The 16,269-nt window shown below is 28.4% G+C and overlaps 1 protein-coding gene across 1 annotated transcript in view; it reads right to left on the minus strand.

Annotated features, from left to right (window-relative positions):
- The window catches only part of LOC142318424 (dehydrogenase/reductase SDR family member 11-like), a 164,788-nt gene that overhangs the window by 143,264 nt on the left and 5,255 nt on the right, over nucleotides 1-16,269 (minus strand). The window contains exon 2 of the mRNA XM_075355010.1: nucleotides 7,968-8,142. Within this exon, the coding sequence (XP_075211125.1) occupies nucleotides 7,968-8,142 (175 nt within the window). The remainder of the gene's footprint in view (nucleotides 1-7,967; nucleotides 8,143-16,269) is intronic.

Genomic DNA, 16,269 nt, shown 5'->3' on the forward strand with positions numbered 1-16,269 from the left:
GCTTATCTATTTTTTTCTTCACTTGTATTTGGTTTTCTTTGGTTTCTTTCTTTATAATATTTTTTTTCTTTGTTCTATTATATTATTTATTGTGTCGATTAAAAAGTGCTGGTTGAGTTGAAAATGTAAATGCATTAATTATTTATTAGGTTTGTTTTATTTAAAAATTCTTAATTTCCATTTTTACTCGGTTTACTTCTGCATTTTTAATTGCTGCATAACCGCTATTATTACTTTTAATTTTAGCATTATTAAATATTACTTGATTGCGCCGGCCTCCGTGGCGTGAGTGGTAGCGATCTTGGCTTTTCATCCGAAAGTCCCGGGTTCGATTCTTTGCATTGCATTTTTACACACACTACAAATCGTTCATCTCATCCTCTGAAGCAATACCTAATGGTGGACCCGGAGGTAAAAAAAATTAGGTATTACTTGATTGAAAATGAATTTTTTATTAAACCATACGTTAGCTAATATTTTCTACTTTTTTAATGTATATTCAAATTTCTTTACAATTCTGGTCTGTTTAACCTCTTAAAATTGTTAAGATAATAATTCCTATTAACTTTCCTTCTAAAATAACAGCTTCTATTTTTAATATTACTTATCTTTCTTAGCTTCATTCTTTGGAAACAAAATACAAATACATTGTGAGTACAATAGGTTTTGATAATCGAGGGGTTCCAAAACGCATCAAGAGATAAAAGAATGGAGTTAAGAAAGGTAATTATAAATAACGAAGAGATAAATTACTGTGAGTGAAACTATAAATAATAAGCTTCCACCATCATTTAGGGATTTAATGAAGCAAGTCATTCCACCATGTTCTTCACTTTACAATATTGAAATTTTAAGAATCTGGTAATTCCATGTCCGTTTACCGTTTACATCGTCATCTATAATCTTTAATGTTTTCCGGCTTCCTTTATGTAACTTGTTCTGATCCATCTAGTACTGTTTTAATCAACCATTACTTGTCCCAGCAAATTAAATTTCTTATTCTGCATTCTTCTATTTAAACATATCATTCTCGTTAAACTTTTCTTATAACTTAATTTTTTCACTCTTTTCATTTAATCTTCAATAGATTCTTTCATATATTCCAAATGCTACCAGTTTTTCATTTCCTCTTCGTTTTAGTACTTATTTTTCTTATCCGGACATAATATATTCCAAAAATACCCCTTCATACCACTATTTTCTTTATCTACTCGTGTAATTTTATCAAATCCCTTTTTGGTCATTGATAATTCTACTTTTTCTTTTTTTTCTATTTTTTTCAATTTTTTCTTATCATGGTTCATAAGTATTTTCTTTGTTTTATTAATTCAATTGCTTTTTACTTCCTTGTACAAAGTAAAGGAAGTATTGTGATCGCAAAAAATTTCGATTTTTAGATTTCAACAGAAATATCCATTTTGACCAAGCCTAAATCCATTTTGATTAGTTTCGGCGTGACATCAGTACGCATGTATCTCGCATAACTCAAAAACGGTTAGTCGTAGAATGTTGAAATTTTGGGTTTAGAATTGTTGTAACATCTAGTAGTGTACCTCTCATTTTGATTGCAATCGACTGAACCAAAAGTGTCAAAAAAGGGCCGAAATCAAAAATATTTGGATTTTGGACTTTATCTTTAGTGCATTAATAAGCCCTCATTGAGAGATTTTCATCCATATATCAGAAGTGGTACTTATTTTCATTGATTCTAGAGTTATAGCCAAATAAAATTTTAATTAATGAAATATTTGGACCTTACAAGGGGAAGGCATGTCGGTTCGAATCCGACTTTATTTCTTTCTTATGTTTTTAACTTTTTTTTAACTTAAATATATTGATTTATTAATGTTTATTAACCAGTGATTGTGAAAAAAGTTTTACAATAAATAATAATTGAAAAATAATAAAAGAAAATTCTTTATTAAAGAATTGGAGGCTCGTATCTCACTTTTAAATGAAATAAGTTTAAATGAGTGCAACAAAAAATGTGCATATGTAATTTAATAGGCGTACACAAGACTGTTATGTGGGAGTTATGTGAGTTATGAGAGTTATGTGGCCATATCAGATTGTTTTGTGTAAACATTAACTTATTTATTATCTTATATCTTAAGTTTTCTAAACATTAATTTTTATTCGATATTCTTTTGTAGTGTCTTTTTCTTTTGAAATCATCTTTTGAATCTCCTATATGTCATCTACAAACATTTAAAATGTATTCTACTTTCTAAATTGATTTCTTCAGCTTTTTCAAAAAGAAGAATATTTTTGCTCATATATTTTACATAAACAAGGTTGGTGAATGGCATCACCCTTTCGTTACTTATCCTCTCAACTCAAAATCATTAACTTGAGCTTCTTTTATATTCATAGCCTTTTTCTAATTCAGGTAAATTTTTTTAACTGATCCTATCTGTTCAACCTACTGTTAAAATTCATAATATTTCCACTACTTTAACCAATTTTACACACTCAAAAGCTTTTATCAATCTCTATAAAACATACTGCTATTCATCAACCGCTTTATTATACTTCTCATCAATTCCATTGCCCCGGTTTTTCTTATTAGTTCATTAGTACCAATTTTTATTAATCTAATTGAATCTCTTAACCTCCTTCCATCCCTCAATCCACATTGTTCTTCTGTATTCGTTTTTTTCCATTTTTTTTTTTTTTTATAAGCACTAAAAACTTTGATTTTACACTTTCAAGATTTTTTATTTAAATATTAACATAATTTTATTTTAAGATATTTGTTATATTATGAAAACGTTAATGACGTTTCAAGTAAAGAAAAACAAATTTATCTGTAACTGAATTACCGACATATAGTTTTTTAAAGAATAAATTTAACGAAATAGATTTAAAATATAACACCATTGCTTAATGAACGGAGATTATATAAATTTTATTGTTTATTAGCCTTAAAAAGTTTAAAAAAATATTACCATTTCAATCTTATAACTATGACTAACATTTTTAATTAGAAATAAATTTTAAATTAATATAATTAACATTATTACTATTATTTTATTCTCATGGCAACGCCAGTAATTTTTCATTACTGTCTTTTATTGAGCAAGAAATATAAACAACATTATTAGGAGAATATTCAGTTGTAATCTTGAAAAATAATCGTATAACGATCACTTTCTCACACGGATTGAGGAATATACCCGGAAGTAAGGGACAGACCTACATATGAGCTGAGTTCAAAGTCATTTTTTGTGGAAAGAGTTATTGTAATGAAATGTGTACATTTTGTTGAAATACGACACCCGTCTACTACGTGTTTGAAGAACTTGCTTTTCAACAAAACAAATAAGAAATCAAAAAATCCCTTTTGGCACGCTGGAAGGCGGAGGTAGATGTCACCAGTGCAAAGTAGGGGACGAAAAAGATTTCCACCATAAAGTTAAGAAAAACTTTACATTTACTCAATACAGCAATGGTTGCATGTGAAAAAAAGTTTCACATGTTTAGCATACGATAAGCGCCATTTTCTTACAATTCCAGCAACATTTTGGTCATCCTTTGCCGTAAGGGTTAATCATATCAAAACTTTTTTTAGGTAATGCTTAGAGGATTAACGATCACTTTAAAACGATTCGATACTGTGCCCATTAAGGGAGGTATGATTCTTTTTATGTTCGAACCCCATATTTTCAACACCTTGAGCCAATGGTTAGTGACATAAAAAAAATTTATTTTATTAATTTTAGGCCCTTATCCAAAGAATAGTAGGAACTTTAAACTAATTGGATATTTTACTTAATAAGAAAGTTATAGCTATATTTTGTTTTTTTTTTGAAAAAGCCCTTCCCCATGGTCCGATTTTAACCGTTAACGAAATAGACCGAAATTTTAGGAAGAGTTATTTTTTAAGAAACAGTTTGAAAGGGATTGGCCTAAAATTACGGCAGTTATAGTGTTCACAAGAATATATATATATATATAGATATAACGATATATAAATTTAGCTATAAACTTTTGAGCTGACAGTAGTTTTGGGGTCTGGGGATGTGAAAGCAAAGATATATCGAAATTTTCGAAAGTCGAATCATGGCACCCATTAAAATAGGTAGCTTACTTATGACATCTACCTAAAAGAACAATAGGGTCTTTAAATTTGTGATTTTTGTATCTGAGTACGTTGACGGTAGATTCTGTAATGCAAAACCAAAACCCTAGGTCTCAGAAACGTTTAGCGTTCTTTCGTCGTGCGACAAAACACAGTCGACTCCCTAGTGTATTATGTAAAATAATGAAATACCATATATGTATTTCACCATGTTCTGTAGCCATCATAAATGCTAATCATCGATTTTTAAAATACAGTCATTTATCATTTACAGCTTTTCATGGTTTAAACCTTATATTTACCCTACTCAGTTCTCATGTATACTACTGAATTTTTCAATAAGCCTGACAAAACTGTCAGGTGTACTATCAGTGCTAAAGAACAGTTTAATGCGATCCATTTAAACGAGGTGGTGATTTATATTTATAAAACCAACATAAAATGTATTATTTATTTCAACTTAACAAATTTTTATTATTATTTCAGAGCGTGAAAATCAGCTCAAGTTGTAGGTTTTGATAGCACTGCTGCATTTACCATTAAATCTGTAGTTGAAATTGTAGTTACTGATTTAAACTCGCTTTCTTTTAATCAGTGTTTGATCATTGGTACTTTTCCTACAGGCTGGAATTAAGCGCCGGTTAATTCCGTAATTAAGAAGGCAAATTATCGCATACAAATAATTGTATATCTAATTTTGTATTAATTTCAATTTAGATGTTATGTTAAAAATATTTAAATATTTATTTATAAACATATTTACAATGTTTACAACTATATTTCAGATTTATTTCTTCTTTCTAGCGTTGTTCTACTAATGTTTTTATATTTTTCTTTCTACTGTCGGTCTTACGGTTTTGAGGAAAGATCAGGCCGATATTTTGTTCATCAACTTCCAGAAAGATTTTAATAAAATGCTTTACCATCTTTTGATACACAGAATTCTTTTTTGGGGGGAGGGTTTACTGAAGATTTGGTTGTATTCCGTCAAACTTATAGGAAAGATTTTTTAGCGTCAGTTTAGAAGTTGCACTTTTAATTGATTTGATGCTGGTGTCCCATACACTTCTATCTTTGGCCCTCTTCTTTTCTTAATTCTCATTAATGTTTTTTAAGAATTTATTCTCACGCAATTATCAGATGTTTTGATGGTATTTTAATATTTTATACTGCATCTGTATTAGATTTAATAACTCATGATAATATAATTATTATTTTGTTTTTTTAAATGTTAAGTAGAAAAAAAAATATAAGAAAATGATTCATTTGTAATATTAATAAAACAAAATATTTGTGTAAATTATTAAAAATTGATTTAATTTGTATTATTATAATTTTTTCAAATAAGTAAATAATAAATATTCAGATCGCATTAAAATAGTCAGTAAAGAGGATACTAGAAACATTCAGGATTACATTAATGCGTGGTCGTATGAGCTGAAAAGAAACGAATGCCATTAGATCTTGGTCAAAAATTTTTAGAATCAACTTCTATTTCATATGTTCTTCTGCCTTCATTATAGAGTTCAAATATTATTAAGGCCCATGTTTGAAAAGAAAAACAATTGTCATTTTCTTGGTGTTCATTTGATTCTTTAGTTGACCTAATTGTGGGAAAAGCAAGAGGAAATCTTGGTGTAATTAAGAACGAGTAGAAGATGCTAATTCAAGAATTTAAATATTTACTGCCTGTCGTATTAATCTGCTGTATTATAAATCATCTAGAATATAATTCCATTATTTAAAAAAAAATTGAGGCTATAGAACTAGAAGGATTGAGGGGAGTTTACCGCTGACTCATTTCTGGATGAGTAAGAAGTTTCCTTACCGTTTAAAGAGTGTAAATTTTTCAGTTGTGTGTGATGATTTAAAAGTATTGATGTTAGAAAAGTGTAAATTGTTTTTTTTTTCATTTTTTCTCAGCAACAATTATAATTACAATCGCCTCTCCTGAGGAGCCATAAGTAAGTTTCCTGACAAAATCATGTGATAAGAAGGTCCTTAAGGAACCCTCAAAAAAAATAAAACACAATAAACTGTTGCAAGGAAACTTATTAAACAATATGAAACAAAGGAAACAATATGAAATTTCAAGCTCAGTCGTAAATCAAAAACCAAGAATTTCAGCACCATATAGTTCACAAAACAAACATTAATAACAAATAAAAAGAAAAAGAAAGAGAAATAACAAGAAATTAGATATGACACCATTAAGCTTGATGGGGGATTCCAAACTGTTACGCAGAACCTAAGTCGAGTACATGAGTTCGTTTCAACCGTCGGACGTCTCTACTGTTATCTAGTAGATTAATTGCAAAGTGGTTTACATGATTCTTAAGCCTCTGCAGGTATTTGACATTGCGCTGTCGTGCAATCTCACGAACCGTTGGGAGCTCCAGATAATCGTGAATCTCATCATTTGGCGTGAACCACGGAGCTTCAGCAATTACCTTCGCTACTTTATTCTGAAATCGTTGTATAATTTCCACATTACTAGTACTAGCCGTTCCTCAAAATTCCATACGGTACGTCCAGATTGGGCGCAGGATAGTCTTGTAAATTAAGATCTTGTTTGATAACCTGATGCCTTTGTTCCTCCGTAGCAGCCAATGAAGTTGCCTGTACCTTGCGTTTAGCTGTTTCCTCTTCATCCTCACGTGACACTTCCAGGTCAAACGCCGATCTAGTTGAAGTCCCAGATACCGCACAGTCTCCGTTTGCGGGATCAAAACACCATAGAAGTACACACTGGGACAGTCACCTCTGCGCATGGCAAATGTGACGTGCCTCAACTTACCTTAATCCTCCACTTTTTCTGTCACACGCATATACGATCCATCGCCATTTGTAGGGTCTGCGAGGCTAGGCCAGGGTTTTCCTTAACGGCCAGGATAGCAGTGTCATCAGCGAACGTGGCGAGGATGCAATCATCCAGACCCGGAATGTCCGTAGTGAATATGGAATACAACACAGGGCCCAGCACAGAGCTCTGAGGGACACCCGATCCAATCTCAGAGAACCTTGAAAACTCGTCATTATATTTCACCTGAGCAAAACGCCTCTCAAGATAATTCCGCAAGACTAGGGAGTAGGGTTGAGGAAGTTGTAGTTTTAACTTGTAGAGTAAGCCAGGTATCCATAGTGTAAAATTTTATAGATGTTTTAATTTTTCTTTATTTTTGGGTTATTGATTTCATTCTACCCTTGAATACATGAATATAGAGTCTTAGAGCAAGAAAGTAGGCGTGGTGTTACCAATGTAATAAGCTTTTATTTAGTATTATAAAATGATTGTTCACCTATACCTAGGTAATAGCAAATATTGTGCTTGAAAATACTGATCATTTTTTTAAATGATTTTAGGACAACCCTTTAGAGAACCTTTATATTTTGATTATTTTTATGCATGTTTGTTTGAATGATAACTACTTGCCGGACATCCCCAAAAAATAACTTAATTTGTATATGTTAGTTGTTTGATGTAATACTGACTAAAATATTATTTCCTATTATTAATTTATAAATAAATTAAATTTATTCTATTATACCTGGACAACTTATCAAAGTTTTTAGTAGTGTTCAACTATCTGAAAAGTCTTCTTTCGATCCTCATTGAAAGATCGGACGGCTTAAAATGATTTGGGAGGCCGACAAATATAAATTAAAAATTTATATTTTATTGTTATTAAAATTAATTTTATTATTAGTACTACGAAAAAATAAATATTTTTTATCTTAAATTCCTATATTTTATTTATTTACTAGAATATTTGTTACAGGATTAATACATATAATTTTATAATGAAAAGAATTATGTGTTAAAATAAAATGTTCATGTATATTATTATTGTTATTATTAAAATTTTACATTAGCTAATATATTTACCAATTAATGTAACGCTTGAAGTTATAGCAGCACAATTAACGAACACATCAATACCTCCTAATGTCTTTTCAATCCATGAAAATGCGAGTAGAATGTCTTCTTCACGGGATATATCTGCTCTTACAGCAAATACCTTTCCAGAACAACCTTGATTTTGAAGCTCTTCTGCAAGTTCCTATAACATAATTTAATTAACTGAGGTTACATATTTTGATACATACCTGAATGCATTTAATTAATATTTACGTATTACTAAAATAATAATATTAACATGAATATTACAATATTACTTTGTTACAAAAATCAATGTTTTCTATATTCTTACAAACACCCACGCGCACGTGCGCATACATATATTTGTATAAATTTAAAACATTATATACAGAATCATCTCTTATATAGCTTCTTCATTTTCTCATTTCTCGAGTCTTACATTGTTATTTTTAACCTTACTTTCATTTAGAATATCACAATCGATTTTTTACCTCCGTGAACTCACTTCCCCCTTCTGTCTACATTCTCTAGTACTCTGCAATTCAAATTATTTGCTCGACGAAGATGCTGAGAAGATTTTTTTAAACGCATTTAACCTTATTCAGTAATTTTTTTTAACATTTTATTCTGTTTTTTTTTTTTTTAAATTTATTTCTTATAAAAAATTCTACAATTCAAAAAATGAGAAAGAATAGAATGTAATTAACTAAAATACAATTTTCTTGTTTATTTACTGATTAATATAATTTTTTTTTTGTAAAATATTTTAATTTAACTTACACAAATCTTTTATTTCAGCTATCATGTACTGACAACTTATTAGTATAATTTTATAATCTACTCCCTTTAAAAAAGATTAATATTATAAAAATTTATTTTATGTATCCTTTTATAATATAATTATAAATTTGTTTATGTCTTCTTAGAATGTTTTTCCGATATATCTTTATTAAATTCAACTCACTTTTAATTTATTATTCAGTACAGGAAAGAAAAAACAAGAAGTCCCAGTCAGATTCGTTTTCTCTGAGATTACTGAAATTTATTTCACAATTTAGTTGAACAGACCGATTTTATCATTTACAAAAATGAAAATATCCTGAATTTTAATCGATTTTGTAATTAGTTTCTCTCAGTAAAACAAATATAGTAAAGAATTTAATAAGAAAACTTGCATTTAAATTTTCTCAGAATTTCAGGCATTATAAAAATTATTTTGAAATGTACTGTTTTTCAAAAGTGAATTTTATTTCATGGTCGTTAGTGTTACCAAACAGGAATTTTCAAAGCAGGATTGAAAATAAATAACAAAAAACAATTTTTTTTTTACATTCAATTACACATTTTATTTTTATAATAATAATAAAAGAAATAAAAAGAAAATTCAATAAAAAGATTTCTGAAATATAACATAAAATAAAATGTATAAAAATGTGTAACGTGCATGAAAATTCAAGTACCCTTAGTAAATAAATCCGTGTTGAGGGTTACCATAACAATTGAATTTTATATAGCGAAACAGAAATTCCGAAATATACCGCCAGCAACTTAAAATAACAATAAAAATTTATAAATATTTTAATTCTAAAATAGTAATTTCTTTTAAAAATTTTTTCAGTAATTAAATTAGAATAATAAACTTTCAGTTTTATCAATTTCTGGTTACCATATATGTAACAGAGCACTGTATTATCTATAGTTTCTTGATTCCTTTATATGATTAGGTAAAAAATTGTACACCTTTGGAGCTACCAATTAATAAAAAAGTCTATACAGTTCCAATTTTGTTAAAGATTAAAAAAATTTATCATTCTTAATTAATTAGTCTTGACGTATGTCTGCATTACACACACACACTCTCTCTCTCTCTCTCTCTCTCTCGCTCTCTTTCTCTCTCTCTCCCCCTCTCTCTCGCTCTCTCTCTCTCTCTCTCTCTCTCTCTCATATATATATATATATATATATATATATATATTCATAAACATTTTTAGGACTCTAAAAATATACAGATATCTTAAGGGCAATATGTTAATTTTTATAAATATGGAAAAGTTTCTCTAAATTTATTTTTATAAGAAATCATCTTTTTACATTTTTTTGTACTACCAATAATTGCTTTATATTAGAATAACACATGCCTCCACAACGAGTTATAACATGCATTAATTTCAATTTTATCAAGAAGTGATAAAACATCTTTACTACCTATGTTTCACTACAATTCTTCGAAAAATAAAATATACTTTATCCTACTTCTTTTTTTATCTTATTTATATGTTCCTTCCATCACAAATTCACATCTAAAATTATTCCCAGATACTTCATCGTATTTACTTGCAGTATAGTTTAGAATGTACAATTTTTGTTTATTTTATAGTTTAAATTGGGGTTTTTTATGCTGTATAACATTTCTAGCAGACATTTTAATTGGAAAATTATGTAATCTGTATTTGCTACATTTCAACTTTTGCCGTTTTTTATTAACCACCCCCTAATTCTCAAATGTATTCTTCAATATTTTCCTTTATGTCATATACACTTTCACATTCATAATCTATGCTGTGTCATCTGTAAGTTTTGTCACGCTTCATTTAAATTTTTCACAACATAAATTATTTACGTATATAATAAATAAATGAATTTCAAGTACAGAATCCTGTTGGACACCGTTTTTAACAGTACCTTGAGAATTTATTTCTTCTCCTAATTTGACCTGTTAAGATCTTTAATAGGTCACGAAATATTTATTGATTTCACCACATTTTCCAACTTTTCATAGTTTGTCAATCAAAAAAGTATGATCAACAATATCAAAAGCTTTTTTCAAATCGAAGAATAAACCCACTACTTGTTGATCTTTGGTTTTATTTTGTATTATATTGGGCATAAAATTCAAAAGGACATCTTTGTTAAAGTCATATTGATTTTTACTAAATAATGATGCTTTTTCAAGGAAATCTATTAACCTCATTTTATAATTTTTGAAACTGCAGGTAATAATGATACAGGTAAGTAATTATTAATAATATGTCTATCACCGTTCTTAAATATAGATGCAAAAGATTTTTTTAAATATAGAAGGAAATTTAGCTTTGTTCACACTTAGATTAAACAAATGAGTCAAAAAATTAATAACAATATCACTAAATTATACTATTCCAATTCCATCTAATCCCGTTGACTTTTTATTTTTCATACTTTTAACAATACTAATTATTTCCTCATTACTAATATACTTCATAAAAAAATGATTCGTTTAGTTCTTCACAGAAAAATACTTTTTAAATTTATTTTCAGAATACAAGTCACTTGTTTCTATTTCTCTCTTAATCTCATCCGTTACAGTTAAAAAGTAATTATTAAATTTTTCCTCATCATCAGTAATTTTCAAAAATTCTACTTCACTGTTTTTAGATCCGGCTATTCCTAATAAATTATTTACGTATATCCATTATTCTACATTATCTTTTGGATCTCCAAGTATGATCACTGAAATATATATCTTTAGCGATTCTAAATCAATGTTTAATTTATCTTTATATTTTACAAAATACTTTTTGATATTTATATTATTTAAATGATGATATATCATTTAATACAATGTATTCCTGTTTTCCAATTTTACGTACTACATTAAAATTTATTCAAGGCTTTAAGAAATTATATTTAGATTTCATTTATATGTGTTTTTTACAGAGTTTAAAAACACAAAAAGACATTAAAGATAAATGAAATATATTTTCCACGTCTTCTGATTCAAAGATTTTACTTCAATTTATGGAATAAAGTTTTCTTTTAGCGTATTTAATTGTTCATTTTTTCCCCTGTAAATTTATCCCAAAATATCACACATTTTTTTTCCAGTTTGCCCTTAAAATGAAGATATAAATGATTTAAATAAAAAATTGTTTTAGATTTTTATGAGATGGATATCAAGAGATTGGCAACAGTTTTTGTCATTTGAAGATTTAATTTTTACGCAGATATTTACATAGATCTACTCCTACACAGATATTTAGAATATAACAGACAAGATATTCGTTTTTTCATAGATATTTTTTCTTAACAAGCGTAAAGATGAAATTTTAAACCGATAAAGAATGAAAAATAAGAGGAATTTTATAGAAAATGTTTTAATTTAATACATGACATATCAAAAATATTTTTTTAAATTCTTAATATAGACGTATTATACAGTTGCGCACAATGTCTTCCTTTATAGATTATTTCCTTATAGGCTACATTTTTACAAAATACAGATCTTTAAATTCCTCTTTTTATTAACTTAAAAGCATATTTAAAGAAGCAATGCAACATTCATTGAATCTGTAAAATAGTGGGCATAGTATTGCATGAGATTTCACCGATCAAATCTTTATTACAACAATAAGACATAAGCATCAGAATTTGTACATTTCGAATAATAAAATGTTTGATTTTAGGAGCTTTATTATTCTGTGAGAGAAATTTAGAAAAACTTTATTTATAAAGAAGTAACAAATAAAAACAAATTTAAAAAGAAAAATGTTTCAAAATAATGAAGAAATAAATTTTAACTTTTGTAAAAGTAATGAAATAAGCTTCTTCTCATTTTGGGGTCTGGGATATAATATAGGTTACAAGGTTATACCCTTTAAGTGATAAAGAAAAATACAAAAAAATAATTAATAATAAAAATTAAAAAAAAATACTAAAAACAAATATGTATATTTAAATCTGGGGAATAAATTTTAAGAAAACTTTTTTTAAAATTAATTTATATATAATTTAAACTTAACAAATTTTTCTAGATAAAATTTTCTCTAAACGTAACGCCCAATTTAATAGAGGCTAAAGTGAGAAAAAGAAATTTACCAAAAAAACCTTTCTGAATTGTTGGTCCGGGATTTGTAATTTAAAAAAAAAATGTAGACCTTTCTTAATAAGCTTGGTATTTGAAGTATAAACTTTCACAAAATCTTTAAAAAATTCCCTTTCGGTACGCTAGAAGGCGGAAGTAGATTTCACCTGTGCTAAGTAGTAGATAAAAATTATTTCCACCTTAAAGTTAAGAAAAAATTCAAATTTACTAAATACGATAATGATTGCATGTGAAAAAACGTATCATATGTTTAGCATACGACAACCCCCACCTTCTTACACTGAAGCAAAATTTTTGTCATCACTTGCCGTAACAGTTGGTCATATCGAAAAATGTTTCAGACAAAAGTTTTATGTAATGTTTTGAAGACTAACGACCACTTTAAACCGAGGTATGATTCTTTTTTGCCTTCAAAACTCTATTATTTCAGTTCCCTGAGCCAAGATTGGTGATAAAAAATAATTTACTTAGATTCGATTTAGGCCCTTAGCCAAAGAATAGTAGGAACTTTAAACGAATTCGATATTTTACTTAATAAGAAAGTTATAGCGCTATTTTTTTTCGTAAAAGCCCCCATTTCCACCCCCATGGTCCGAGTTTGGCCGTTAACAAACTCGATCGAGATTTTTGGACGAATTATTTTTAAGGAACAATTTGAAAGTGATTGGCAAAAAATTACGGCAGTTATCGGGTCCAAAAGAAAGTGAAATATATATATATATATATATATATATAAACTTTTGAACTGTCGGTGGTTTTGGGGTCTGGCGGATGTGATTCGCTAAGATATGTCAAAAAGTCGAATCATGGTACCCATTACAATAAAAACTACCTAATAAAACACACCTTATTCAGTAACTTCAGGAAATTACAAATAACACTGGCTGTTTTTTGTTATTATTTTTGTAGGAAGAAAGAACCAACAAATATTATTTAATGTTTAGTCATTTTAAAAAATATTTTTTGTAATGCATTTAGTTTAAAGCAATTTTAATGAAACTTAATTTTAGTAATCTTAATAAGGGTAGATAAAAAGAGAATATTCCCAGAGCGGCTAGTTACAGTGAGATTCTCATTAAGAATACAGAGCATTATTTTGTCAACTGAAAACTGGTGGTATATGATATAATAGGTATTCTTAACATTCATACTAGTTACACAAACAAGGGAAACCATTATATACGGGTCTCTAGACAGAATAATACTAAATTAGAGATACCTTGGTGAATTCCAAATAAATATACTTCTTATACTTTTAACACATTTCACATTTAATTTATATATAAATAAAACAACCGGGAGACATAGAATATATGTTGATTTTTTTTTTATAGGTAGTTTGTTTTATATAAATATAATTAAAATAACAGTTCTTTAAACGGAAACTTTGTTTCGTAAAAAATTAGAATAAATAATATTAAGCATAATTTGTAAATGGATTACAGTTTTATGATGTTTACAAAAGTATTTTGTCTGTGGTTAGTTTATTTCAGAAGAAAGGCCATCTAGTGTGAAAGTTCCGCCTAATTTTCTCACTTCATATTTATATATATATAAAAAACTAATAATCCTTTATTTACAGTATAAAGGAGAATATCCTTCAGTTACAAGTTTATATAGGTGAACAGTTAAAAAATGATTGCGTAATTCTACGCAAGAAAACTGACTTTTCGTTTCCTTCACTATTTCGCAGTCAAAAATTGATTTTCAGGATGCAAAGCACTATTTACGTTTAATAAACCAGAAGACTCTACACATAATAATCACGTATGATTATTATTGGTTTTACGTCACTCAACACTGTGACTCACTGCATAAGCGCATATGAAAAATGTACCACTACACAGTCAACATAACCTGAAATATTTTTTCAACCTTAAATTCAGTATAACTTAAGAACGACTCGATCCAATCTTTATCAAATTTTTACATGCACCAGTTCAAATACACTACCAGAGCAAATATAAATTTCAATGAAACTGATGCAATAGTTTTGGAAATTTACGAACCCCAAGCTTTTGTATATAAAGCTATAGGGAGTTCTGAACTGTACCTCTACAAATGACTTATGACTTATCTTAAACATGAATGTTTAAGATATCATAAAACAATTTTAGGTAGATTTCATAAGAAAGCTACCTATTCTAACGGGTACCATGATTAAACTTCCGGAAAATTTCGACTTATCTTCGCGTTTCACATTCCCCAGACCCAAAAACCACTTTTAAATTGTTACATAAATATAACGACCCAAAAATCTCGGTCGTGTTCGTTAATGGACAAAACCGGACTATGCGGGTGGAAATGGGCGGCTTTTTCGATAAAACAAACTATCGCTATAACTTTCTTATTAACTAAAACATCGAACTGTTTTAAAGTTCTACTACTCTTTGGATAAGGGCCTAAAATTTATATAAGTAAATTTTTTTTTGATATCACGAACCATTAGCTCAGTGGTGAAAAAATGGAGTTTAAAGACCAAAAATATAATACCATACTTATTAATAAGCACAGTATTGAATCGGTTTAAAGTGGTCGTTAGTCTTCAAAACTTTTGTCTGAAACAAGTATTGATATGACCAGTTCTTAGGGCAAGGGATGACCAAAATATTGCTGAAATTGTAAGATGGGGTTGTCGTGTGCTAAACATATGAAACTTTTTTCACATGCAATCATTGTCGTATTGAGTAAATTAGAAGTTTTTGTTAACTTTAAGGTGGAAATATTTTTTATCCCCTACTTAGCACCGGTGAAATCTACCACCGCCTTCCGGCGTGGCGAAAGGGAAATTTTTATTTCTTCCGTATAGCAATGTTTGTAATAATAGACAATGTTGTACGTTTAGGTGATCAATTAAGGTCTATTACCACAAATAGTAAATACATGAAGTATGGAAATGACGTAGCTAATTTGGTAGATTATTTTTAATGGCAGGTTTGTATAATAGTCCTCGAGCCGATGATCTCAAGAAGCCTATGTTTGTAATATTATATATAGGCATAAATTATAGGCATAAATTATAATTATTATATATATAGGCACCAAAAGCTTAGTAAAGTTTGAGAAGTGCTAAAAAAAAAACTAAAAATGAGATTGTTCTACAATAGAATTCTCTTTCAGAAGGGTACCTACGGCTAAGCGTTGTAAGTTAGGAGAGGAATGACAGAGTTTTGGGATTAGTAAGAGCTTGGAAGAGATTTATTTTGTGTAATTAAACTCTTTATGCATATAACAATATAGATTTATTTTATCAAAGAAAATGTCAATAAATGTTTCTAAGACTTTTGAAAGAGGTTTTGATAAATTGTATCCTATACCAAGAAAATTTTGGGTGTCATTTGCTATTCAATGAATTACGATGTAAACAGTTTAAGTAAAGTTGATAGGGTGAAATAGTTCACTTCCACTACTGAAAAAGTTCAGGAAAAAATTTTTAAAACATTTTAA

The sequence above is a fragment of the Lycorma delicatula genome, chromosome 1 (genome assembly GCF_047948215.1).
Source record: "Lycorma delicatula isolate Av1 chromosome 1, ASM4794821v1, whole genome shotgun sequence".
In the NCBI taxonomy this organism is placed as follows: Eukaryota; Metazoa; Arthropoda; class Insecta; order Hemiptera; family Fulgoridae; genus Lycorma; species Lycorma delicatula.